The sequence below is a fragment of the Aotus nancymaae genome, unplaced genomic scaffold (assembly GCF_030222135.1).
Source record: "Aotus nancymaae isolate 86718 unplaced genomic scaffold, 86718_ANA_hifiasm-v0.15.2.pri h1tg000021l, whole genome shotgun sequence".
NCBI lineage: Eukaryota > Metazoa > Chordata > Mammalia > Primates > Aotidae > Aotus > Aotus nancymaae.
The window spans coordinates 13,938,877-13,951,497 of record NW_026988433.1 but is presented as its reverse complement, the minus strand read 5'-3'; the positions used below and the strand labels follow the sequence as shown (position 1 = coordinate 13,951,497).

General features: G+C 46.2%; 1 protein-coding gene across 1 annotated transcript in view; it reads left to right on the top strand.

Moving 5' to 3' along the window:
• SRRM4 (serine/arginine repetitive matrix 4) overlaps positions 1–12,621 on the top strand; it is a 171,787-nt gene that overhangs the window by 151,103 nt on the left and 8,063 nt on the right. The window contains exons 9-12 of the mRNA XM_064379742.1: positions 3,536–3,840; positions 8,777–8,980; positions 11,254–11,364; positions 11,995–12,135. Of these exons, the coding sequence (XP_064235812.1) occupies positions 3,536–3,840; positions 8,777–8,980; positions 11,254–11,364; positions 11,995–12,135 (761 nt within the window). The remainder of the gene's footprint in view (positions 1–3,535; positions 3,841–8,776; positions 8,981–11,253; positions 11,365–11,994; positions 12,136–12,621) is intronic.

The window sequence follows — 12,621 nt, the reverse complement described above, 5'->3', positions numbered from 1 at the left end:
CACTCATTTTTGAATAATGAGTAAATTCAAGGTTGAATGAATGAATGAAGTACAGAGTATTGTGCTATCCTGGTCTGGAGGATGAGAGAAGGCTTTCTAGAAGAGGTGATGGGACACCTGGAGGACAGATAAATTTAGCCATGTGAAGTAGGGAAGAGAGGAGTATTCTAGGAAGAGAAAATGACATGTGGAAATGGTCTGGGGTTAGGAAAACAAGATGGGATGGCAGAACCAAGAAAACTCGAATCTGAATCAGTCAGCTGAGGTTGTTGGGATCGGGGTGGGATGGTGTGGAAGAGATGCTATTTGTGAAGTATGCAGGGCTGGGGTGTAAAAAAACACCGTCATCCATGTCAAAGAGTTTAGATCCATTTAAAAAATGGGATTCTTAAACATGCAGGAGAGGTTGGTATTTTCAGGCATCAGGTTTAACCCAATGAGAACATTTCAGTAGTGCCTTTATCTCTGTTTTCTGGTGATGATGGAAAAAACATGATGCCTGGTAGATTTCTCAGTTCTAACCACACAAGTTACATGTGGAAAAGTCATAGCCAGGTGTTGACACTCTGAAAGCATCCCTGTGAGCTCAGGGTGTGGGGTTGAGAAGATGAACAAGGCCAGATGCCCTTCTATATCCACTAGCCCGGAGGGGCCTTGCCTATGGGGATCCATGGTGCACTAGGAAAAATGAAATTCGTGGTCAAGAGTAGGAACAAATGCCTGGGAGAGAAAAGCCCAGCCTGGCAGCCTCCAGGTAGCAACCACAAGACAATGAAAATTACTGAACTCACAGGCCCCTGCCCTTGAGTTCTTCCAGCCTAGTTCCCTCCAAGACAGGCTTGCTAGATTCACTTGTAATACACTGGCTACCAACCATTCACCATCTCTGGGGCAAAGATTCCATGATCCCATCCCTGGACCAAGCCCAAGCCAGAGATCACAGATCTCAGCGTCTAGTTACCTGGCATGATGCATTCCTGACAGAAGTGGTGGAGATACACCTGTTGCCGTTGAACTCCAGAGTTGAGAAAGATGTGGAATCCAAAATGCAAAACAAGAAGACAAATAAATAGGAGGACTGAATGGGAACAGGGCCTTTACATTATTGTTTTAAAAGTCTCAACTCTAGAAAACTCCACCAGAACAATCTTATTTTGAGGTCCCTTCTCCCAAAGAAAAGCTATCCAGGGTGCCAAGCAGGTAAAGTGGCAGCTGTGCTGGACAAAACTTGCTAAAGATAGGCTATCACCTTGCCTGTGGGCAAAGCCTCCTGGGAGAATCTGCAGAGGAAGCCCAGCCACCCCAGCTCCAGGAGCTGATATCCTGAGTGCTGGAGTTATGCTATTCTCACAGTTCCAATGTCTCAGTGTTTTACCCTCATCATCAATTGCTGAGAAGGCAGAAATGGTTCTTAAGAAATTCCAGAAGTGCCCCCTTCTTTAGGGCCAAGATGCATAAGATAAAGTGTGGGGGAAGAGTGGCTTTTTATGGTGAAGCCTGCCCTAACATTTGTGGGGTCAGGGCAAAGATATACAAGAAGGTCCATATACTAGAAGTTTAAATGTTTATAAATAAGTCAGCAAACTTAAATAAAATATGTTCATTTATCTTGGCAAACATACTTTCAGAATGATCTGGAAGTCAGTTATGAAATTAGAATCTTGGACCATTTCAAAGTGCCAGGCTGTGACATGGCAGTGTGGGGAGAATCTGGCCCTGGAACCATCCCTTTCTCTCCCTGCCTCTGGCACATCCAACACCATGATGGAGCTTGCACACATGCATACAGACCCCTCAGCCTGAGCATTCAACTTCTGTCCAAATAGCTACCCTTGGAGCTAGGAGTGTGGACACTCAAAGCATGGTCTACCTGTGGGAGAATGGGTCCATGGATGAGGCCTACAGAGACCTGGAGAGGGGCATAGGAACCATATAAACAGAGAATTCTGGGATTTCAGGTACCCAGAGAGTGGTTAAGACAGGCAGTAGTTTTAAGAGGGTACCTACCTTCTTGGACCCCAGATTTCTCATCCCATAGGGATGACTGTCTCTGGAGGAGACCCATGGCAGGGGTCCTTTCTATCCACAGCTAAGTCCGGCACTGCTGGCAGAGGCCAGCATCAAACTTACTGTGTCATCCCAGCCATGACAGGTCTGAACGTTTAAAGAAAACCCCCCATCATGCTTCTAAAGGCGTGCCCACCTTCCCAAGTGCTGGCTTTCCATCACTTCCCTTACTCCATCAGTCCTAGATAAGCCCTAGACAGGGTTTTGGGGGCCCCTCTTCATTTCCAGTCACCCTAAAGCCCAATCTCCAAGCCCCTTCCAAAGCCCTCTGTTGCAAGCGCATCCTCCCTCCCTCGTGTCCTCTCCATTTCACACGTAGGTAGTAGATGCAATACTCTAGCCGCCATTCGCATTATTCCACAAGGGTTTCCTGCTCCAACTTGGGCCCAAAGGGATTGATTAGGTTGGCTAGGTTAGGTCCCCTTATGACAAAACCAAACAGAATTGATGACCCCACCTGTCAAGGGCACTAAAAAAACAAAACTCAAAGTTCAGGGCCAAGTTTGAGGATGTGCAGAAAGGTGTGTGTTTTTTCTTGTCAATTGCGACTCTAATGATGGACTCACGTTGCCCGCTCTTCCCTTTCTCTTACACCTTACCTACCTACTAAAGGAGGAGTTCTTGCTTGGTAAGTGGATATAATCCGCAAAGACATGAGAGAATTTATTAGAAGCCACTCAAGAGCCTTAGCTACCTTCTACAAGGGGAAAAGGACACACACAAATATCTATAGAGATCTTTTTTTTCGTTTGTTTTTGGTCAGACTATTTGACTTCCATTTTTTTTGTCCCCTCCTTTCTTTTCCCCTTCAGTTGAAAACTGCTAAAATGTCAGTTTGCGACCTTGACTTTATATTTTAAAACAAAAACAAAAAAACTCTCATCTTTATTTCATTTCTTTTCCCCATGTGATATTTGTTTAGGGTTCTATTCAGGCAACTTTTTCTTTTCAAAAGAAAAAAAAATTGTTAAATTAATTGAGGATTTGGTTGAAGTTTAAAATTTCGGCTTTATCTCCTTTTATTTTTAATTTCCGAGATATATTTTTTCAGGCCCATAGTTCCATTTCTTTTTCCCCTTCCCCTTCCTTTATTTTTTATTATTGTTTTAGGTTGAGTTAAGGGTGTTTACACCCCCTTTCTATTGAGTTGACTCTTTTGTTTAATTAATTAGAAATTAAATTTTGTATAATTTCCTTTTTATTTTGTTTAATCTGAATCGCATGCTTTTTCTCTGCATGATACCTAAATCTTCCAGTTATCCTAGCAGGGGGTAAAAAAGAAAAATCTCCTTTCTGTGGTATTCTTTCAGGAATTTGTGCTTTTGTTTTTTGGCGTCTCTTCTTTCCTCTCCTCTCTCTCTCTTTCCTTTCGTTACAGTGCATCATGACGGTAAACATTTCTTGGTTATTTAGACACAGCCCATGGGCCCAGCGCTCAGCAGTGTCCAACGGGTCTTTTTGCTTTCAGATCACTGGGTCGGGGTCTGCTGCTGACCTCTTTACCAAAACAGCCAGCCCGCTCACCACCTCGCGAGGACGTTCCCAGGAGTACGACTCAGGCAACGACACGTCCTCGCCACCTTCCACGCAAACCAGCTCAGCCAGGTCTCGGGGCCAGGAGAAGGGGAGCCCCAGTGGGGGCTTGAGCAAGAGCCGGGAGCTCAACAGTGGCAACACCTCTGATTCAGGGAACTCCTTCACCACCTCCTCACCCCAGAACAAGGGGGCCATGTTGGAGAATCTCTCTCCCACCAGCAAGGGCAGAGAGTCAAGGTCAGTGAACTGCATGGGGTCGGGGGTAGGTGGTCTCCCACCTACGTCCACCTTCTCACTGTCTCATCCCAGCCTCCCCACTCTACCCCCAAGATTCTTTTATTTGCCAGAGAGAGAAAACTCAACTCAGATTGGCTTAATTGTTTTAAAACGCTAGTGGAACTAGCTTCAGGTACAGCTGGATTCAGGGGCTCAAAAATATGCTGCTGGAAATCTTTCTGTCTCATTACATCTCTTATTCTGCTCATCTTATTCTCAAGCAGATCCTCCCAAAGCATTGTCAAATATGCCAAGCAGCTAACATTCTGTCGCTTTAGCCAGCCAACAGGAGAACAACGCTTCTTTCTCAAAGATTTCAGCGACACACCAGGGCAAGTGCTCATTGGTTCTATTTGGCCCAGCTTAGGTCATCTGCCATCCATGGCCCAGAGGATGCTCTTGGCCAGAATGTGTCACATGCCATCACTAGGGCTAATGAGTAGAAACTTCTCATATTCCTCTACAGGAAAAGCCAGGGTATTGGTATCAGGAGAGATGGAGGGTAGGCAGGCAAAAAAACAGATGTCACTTTAACCAATAATCTTAGAAGAAAGGCTAACACTGGCCAGGCATGGTGGCTCAAGCCTGTAATCCCCCACCACTTTGGGAGGCCAAGGCGGGCAGACCACTTGAGGTCAGGAGTTTGAGACCAGCCTGACCTACATGGAGAAACCCCATCTCTACTAAAAATACAAATTAGCCACGGATGGTGGCACATGCCTGCAGTCCCAGCCATTCCTTGGGAGGCTGAGGCAGGAGAATGGTTTAAACCTGGGAGGTGAAGGTTGCTGTAGCTGAGATCCAGCCATTGCCCTCCAGCCTGGGCAATGAGCGAAACTCCGTTTTAAAAGAAAAAGAAAGAAAGAAAGTCTAACGTTAAATTCATCATAAGTCACTGTCATTTAAGAACATATCACAGTATTTACCCAAATGAATTGAAAACTTATCTCTACATAAAAACCTGCACTTGGATGTTATAACTGCTTTATTCATACTTGCTAAAACTTGGAAGCAACCAGGATATCCTTCAGGAGCAAAGTGAATACATAAATTGTGATACATCCAGACAATGGAATGCCATTCAGTGCTCAGGAGATATGAGGTAGCAAGCTATGAAAAGCCATGGAGGAAACATAAATGCATACAAGTGAAAGAAGCCAACGCGAAAAGCTGACACACTGCATGGCTCTAACTGTATGATATTCTGGAAAAGGCAAAACTATGGAGAAAGTAAAATGATAAGTGGTTGCCAGAGGGTACGGGGAGGGAGGGATGAATAGGCAGAGCACAGGATTTTTAGGGCAGTGGAACTACTCTGTATGATACTACAATGGTGGATAACTGTCATTAAACATTTGTCCAAATCCATAGAATGTATAACACCAACAGGGAACTCTGATGTAAACTACAGACTCTGGGTGATAATGATGTGTCAGCAGAGGTTCGCCGATCGTAGCAAATGGACCACGCTGGTGGGGGATGCTGATAGTGGGGAATGAGTCTGTGCCTGTGTAGGAGCAAGCAGTCTATGGGAACTCCCCGTACTTTCCACTCAATTGTGCTATGAAACTAAAACTGCTCTAAAAAACGAAAGCTTATCAATTATAGATATAGATGTACCATAGTACAATTTATCAACATATCAGAGAACATGGAGTTGTCAACTTTTTTGCCCATCTTAACACACTCACTAGCTGCAGTTTTCCTGCAGAAAGCACTTCCATACAGTTGCTGACGAGCGAGTTGTAATTCCACTTCATCACCCACTTACTCTCTCACTCAAGAAATCACAGCAAAATGCTAATCACTGAGGGTACTGTCATCATAACAGCTACTAAAATTTACCAATCACTTAGTCTGTACCATTCATTCTGTTATTTATGCCTCAACTTGTTTATCAGGCAAGTCCTTTACACCAGACACTCAGCTTGGTGCTGGGGATATAAAAAATTGAATGGTCCTTTTTCTCAGGAGCTTATAATTAATGGGGCAGATGCACAGATTGCAGGAGGGGTGGAAAAGCCTTGCTGGTGCCCTCTGCCATGCTAACAGTGAGGTTTTTCTACTTCTGAAGGTGGGAGTTTGCCTTTGTTCCATGTAGCCAAGATTTTCAAAAGATGACTAAAGCCTTAGGACTGAAGCAGTTAACAGCTTCTTCAAAGACAGACCACTTTTTGTACCTAACACATATCCCACTTCAGTCCTGGCCAAACAGCTTGACATCCACATGCAGCACATGCCCGTTTGCCTGCTCCAGGACATCCCTGGCCTCAGCTCACACCCAAGCTTGGCTGAGAACCTGAGCTGGGCCAGAGCAAATGTCCTGTCTCCAAGAACAGGCAGTGAGGTTCCCAGAAGGGAGCAGGAGGACACGTGTGACTGATACGCTGCAGTGCTATTATGCAGGAAAAAGTGCAGCAGCAATAACAGCAGTTCATATTCGTTGAGCCCTAATCACACGCTAGGTACCATGCCAAATGCTTTCCAAAAATAATCTTCCTGAGCTCCTCAAAACCTTTATGGGGTAGGTACTATTTGTAACCCTTTTTTACCTGATGGGGAAACTGAGGCTCGGAGTGGTTGAGAAACTCAGTTATAAGTGGCAGCACCAGGATTCAAATACAAATACGTCCCCAGAAGAGTAACTAAAGCCTGGGAGACATCTAGCAGTTACCTGTTTAATTTGATCTCCACGGACAGCCAAATTAAATAATTTAGACCCAGTCTTTCACTTTGAAATACCAATGATGGTTAAGTCCACGGCTATTTATGTCACGCTCAATAAATATGGGCTGAGTGGAAGAGACACCGCTCTAAATAAAAGGAACCATAGACACTGAAGGTAGGGAGCTGGTGGGGGGGCAGGGGTGTGGTGTGGGTTCTGGAGCTGGACAGATCACGGTTTGGGACTCTGGGTGGTGTTGAGCAAATAACAAACTCTTCTGAGACATCTCTGTAAATCTGGGGGTAATAATAGCGTCAGCTTCAGAAGGTTGTTGGGAATGAAATAATACTTGTGAAATGCTCAGAAAATTAAAAAGGTCTAATTAAAAATTAGAGAGCTGTCCCCATGGAGCTCAGTATCTGGGACAGAAGAGACAGCCTACAAGTACAAGACTAAGTAAGCCAAATAGGGATGGGGGAACATAGGAACTAAGGTCTATGGTAACACACTGGAAATCGCCCAACCCAGACAGGGGACGGGGGTGTCAAGGAAGGTCTTCCAGAAAGGGTGAGGTCAAACTAAAGCCAGAACCATGAGTAGGAGTTGCCAGATGAAGAGGGAAGACAAGTTTGCAGACAGCCAGAATGTTCTAAGACCTGGAGACAAGGAAGGGAATAGGGATATTTCAGGAGGAACAAGTCAATCTGTTACAGCTGGAGCCAGGAGAGGAGAGTGTCAAGAGCTGCGATTGGAGGGGCGAGCAGGGGCCAGGCCACTGTGAGCCTTGAAAACCATATTAATGTGATTTGAACTTGATTACAGGCCCAATCCAAATAAATATGCCTTCACTGAGAACCTAACAGGAGGTCAGTCTGACCCTAGGCAGGGTGGGAATACAGAAGACAGCAGCCTATCTTTTGGATAATTCTGAAGCCTCTGTCTTTTGTTGCGGGGGTGGGTCTCAATTCCTCCATCTGCAAAATGGGTTACATCAAAGTTTCCCAAAACTAAACCAACAATAGGTCACCTTGATTTTTACCATATCCATGTACCACTGATATTCCTGTTTACTTTAATAAACTCATTTTTTAATGTGTAAGTAAAAGGAAATTTACAGTACTACCTTAAATAGAAAATTAGAATCAAATGTCCTTGGATGGGAGCTCACTTCTGTAATCCCAGCACTTTGGGAGGCCAAAGTGGGTAGATCACTTGAGGTCAGGAGTTTGAGACCAGTTTGGCCAACATGGTGAAACCCCTGTCTCTACTAAAAATACAAAAATTAGCCAGGAGTGGTGGCACGCACCTATAATATCAGCTACTCGGGAGGCTGAGGTAGGAGAATTGCTTGAACCCAGAAATCGGAAATTGCAGTGAGCCCAGATGGCGCCACTGCACTTCAGCCTGGGGGACAGAGCAAGACTCCATCTCAAAAATAATAATAATATGTTCTAAATAAAAGATACCTATAAAAATACAGATGATTGCTGGGTATGGTGGCTCACGCCTGTAATTCTAGCACTTTGGGAGGCTGAGGTAGGTGGATGATGAGGTCAGGAACTCAAGACCAGCCTAGCTAAGATGGTGAAACCCCATCTCTACTAAAAATACAAAAATTAGTTGGGCAAGGTGGCAGGTGCCTGTAATTCCAGTGAGCCAAGATTGCACCACTGCACTCCAGCCTGGTTGGAAATTGAAAAATTTCTTAATTTCTCAATTAAGAAAAAAAAAAAATACGGATAATTGAAACAATGGATTTAATCCTACTAATTGCAGCTGCCTGTCTGAGGTGTGCTCCTCTCTCTTGGAGAGATTACAAAATGTTAGAGAGGTGTTACAAACTGACTAGCACCCAACGGGGGCTTTCTCATTAACTTAATCAGAAGGACAGAAAAAGACTAGACAGGGAATAAGTCTCTCACCACGTGATTGGATGTTAGTTAGCAGCATGCCCATGCCTGATGACACCCTAAAATACTCCATCGTTACCCTTGTGATATGTTTCACACTTGGGGAAGTGCTAACCTGAATTGTCTACTTTTAAGGTATCTTCTCTCCCTACTCCTCTAACATATGTGACCTGGGAGGTCTTTCCGGAGAGGGTAGGATGGGGAAAGGGGCAAGGAGGGTTCTATGAGAGTACCAAAGCCTAGGCCAAGGTAGGGAGGTATTCACACAAGATGCTCCCAGAGTAGTGGGTATCGGTGCTCATGGATATTTTCCCTCCTGCAGGGGATTTCAGTCACCATGTCTGGAATGTGCTGAAGTGAAGAAGTCCAGTTTGGTCCCATCCACAGCCCGGAGCTCACCCATGAAAGGGTGCTCCCGCAGCTCCTCCTATGCCAGCACGCGATCCTCCAGTCACTCCTCCCAATCCCCAAATCCCAAGGCTTCCCCCAGGTACACCCGAAGCCGATCCATTTCTTCTGAAAAGAGGTGAGTGTGGTTTTGACCTTTGCTCTGCAGCACTTTTCTCTTAAGGGAATTAGTTAACTGCAGATGTCCTTTGACCAATTGGGGAGAGAAGTCAGACGGACGTAGGTTTGAATACTCGTTTTTGCCCATTTCTACCTGTTGGAATTAGAAAAGTCAGTTAACCTCTCTGAGCCTCAGTTTTCCCAACTGCAATACAAAAAAATAGCAATTCTTACCAGAAAGGATTGTTCTAAGGACTCTTAGAACAGTGCACAGAACATAATGAATATCAGGTATCATTGCTGCTATTGGAATCAGAATGAGCTAATGTGTATCAATTAACTTCTGCATAAAAAATATCCCTAAACTTAGCATCTTTAAAACAAGTGCTTACTTAGTTCCTGATCCTGTGGATCAGCAGTTGGGCTGGGCTCAGCTCGGTGGTTCTTCCGATCTCACTGGGCTCATGAATATGCCTTTGATTGGCTGGTGGGTTGGCTAGGGGCAGAGGGATTGAAAGACCCCAGCTGACTCATCTCTGCTCCATGTGGTCTCTCCTCCTCCAGTAGGCCTGTCTTGGTCTGTTCAGATGGTGATGACAGAATTCCAAGAGAGACCGCAGTATTGCGCAAGGCTTCTAGGCTTGGAAGTGACATAGCATCCCTTCTTCTATTCTATTAGCCATAGCAAGTCACAAGACCAATACAGATTCAAAGTCACATTGCAGGAGATGTGGACACAGGGAGAAGAAAAATTATGGCCATTTTTGCATTTTGCCACCCAGTTTCAACAGCTATTGGTAATTGTTTCATTGCCTCCTGTGGAATAATGATGTAGTAGAATGAGACATGAAATCTCAGAAATGGGAAGATTCTATTCAAACGAATCAGCCCATAAATTCAGGGGGTCCAGTTTTCCTCTGCGAAAAGAAATTCCCAATAGGAGCCTCTTTTACAACTATACAATCAAAAAACAGTTGCTTATTTAGCCGTTCATCTCAAGACTGGTCCATTCCAAAAAATGAGACAAGGCAGCTGACAAAAACGTTCAACATGATAGAATGACATAAATAGAAGAGCAAATCAGGCTAAAAGGAAAATTAAGGAAAGAAATATACAAAGTCAGGAGAAAGTCCCAAAAGCATGTCCTACCATTCTGTATAGTTGCTATGGAGGTAAGCTGCAAATATGACATCTGAGCTCCCTGACAGACAAAGCAAAGAGGAAAATTACTTCATTATTTGTTATATTATTAACAACAACAACAAAAAGATAAGACTTGAACCAGTTGCTCACAGGAACAGCTATTTCAGGTTTTTAAGTGTAGGAAAAATGACTCATATGGCTCTACAGAAAAGGAACTCCATGGTGCAGTGAATAGAAATACCTGACACTATCCTTTCAGAGTGTCCAAAAACATGTTTCATCTTGACTCTTTCTTATATCTCACAATGAACAGCCGAAGCATAAGCTGGCAAAAGCACATTTTTCCAGAGACCATACCTGGACGCTGCCCAGGACACTGATAATGGGAGAGCTATTCCTGCTCCTGTTCTCTAAAAGCGGGAGGCATTCGCAGAGCAAAGAAAACTGGGAGGAGCATAAGGATTAGTCATTTAGATGCATAATAATCTAGTCTACAGAAATCAAGAGCACTTTGCAACCAAACAGATCTGAATTCAGTTTGGTTTAGAGGCAAACAGACGTGGGTTCACATCTTCTACCAGCTCTGTTGAGCAAAGTGCATCACCTCTCTGTGTCTCTGTTTCTCCATCTGTGAAGCGAAATTGATAATAGTACCTAACCCTAAGATGTGTTGAGGATTAAATGAAATGATGAACACAAAGCGTTGGTTCAGTCTGGCACATAATACAATATGTCACAGTCATAGCTAATATTTCCTGTGTCCTGTCTAATTGGTACTTAGCATAGGTGCCAATATGCTAAGTGATTTACCTGAATACACTCATTCAATTTACAATTGTATAGGGTAAGAACTATTATTACCTGCATTTTATGGACAAGAAAACTTGCCCAGAGAAGCGAAATCATCTGCCAACGTCACACAGCTAGTAAGCGGCCAGGATAGTAAGCACAAAATAGAAGTTGTTGGTATTATTATTAACCACCCGTGGGGAGGGGCTTTCACTCTTTGACCTGGGCCCAGTTCCTCCGCCTGTTTTCCAGAAAGAAAAAGGTCATCGCCCAGGGACCCACTGAATAAAGTACAAGCCGTCTTGGATAACCCAGGCGGACACTTAGCAGGCTCCTCAGAGGCTGTTACCTCTCCCCCAGGTCCTACTCCCGCTCTCCCAGCTATTCCTCCAAGTCTGGCAAGAGGAGCCCGCCCAGCAGAAGCTCTCGGTCCCGCCGCAGCCCCAGCTACTCCCGCTACAGTCCCAGCAGGTACCGGCCCCGCCCCAGGCGCTGGTCCCGCCGCTCAAGCTAGGCCCGCCCTAGACTCCACCCCTTTGCTCTGATTCTCCTCTCTGGCCCCGCCTCGTCGTTCTCGGGCCTTCTACCTCTTAGGTCTGACCCTGACTCAGCATTCTTGCAGTTGCCTTTGCCCAATCAGGAGTGGCAGCGAGGCACCAAATATATCCTTGTTTCCTAATGTCTCCAGCCCAAACACTCCCACAGACACACCCCAATTCACATGCCCAGCCCTCAGCCTCTACCCACCATCCCTCTATTCAGAGCCCCCAGTCCTTACCCAAGCACCAAGGCCCGCGTAACATTCACGTCCTCACACCCCTGCGGCACCTGCACCGCTGTGATGCCCACCTGCAAAGGCTGACACCCCTGCACACGCCCAGCCCCCACCCCTACGGCACTAACTCTCGCAGACTTTTCCCACAGCCCCATCATCCTGCTTCCTGTCACCCTCCTTCCCGTCTCGCTTGCGGCTCCACGCAGATCCCATCCCCTGACCCAGTGGGGGTGGGAAAGAAAGGAAGTGAGTGTCCCTCTCCCACGCGCTCACGCAGAAAATTCAGCCCAGCCCCAGCTCCCCAGTAAACCCCCGCGCCCCTTCAGGGAACGGGATCCCAAATACAGTGAGAAGGACTCGCAGCAGCGGGAGCGCGAGCGAGCGCGTCGGAGACGTCGGTCCTACTCGCCCATGAGGAAGCGCCGGAGAGACTCCCCGAGCCACCTGGAGGCCCGGAGGATAACCAGGCAAGGCCAGGGGGCGGGGGAGTCCCACCTTCACCCTCGTTCCACCCCCATTCTTACGCGTTTGAGCCTCAGGCTCTCCCTAGGCCTGCCTGGGGCTGGGATTCAGGTTGGTGGAAGCTTAAGGTCCCCCAACCCCAACATCATTGAAATTATATGTCTGTTCAAAGCCTCGGGACTGAGTCTCCCATCTCAACCAGCAGGGCCTGCAAGAAGGGGACGGGGGCCACAGGCGGGGCCACCCTGAAGATCCGGTGTGGCCTGGGGGTGTGGTCGAGGCCTGGGGGTGGAGCTGGGGCCGGGGAGGCGGAGCTGGGGCCGGGGAGACCGAGCTGGGAGAGAGTGGCGTCAGGCCAGGGAATGGAGGCCAATCAATAGGGTAGGACCTTGGCCTCGTAGTGGATCCCAGGCAGTGGAGACAGAGCCTCAGACCTGTACACTCAGCTATCAGGCTTAAATAAACCTATATGTAATTATACCTTGAATCAA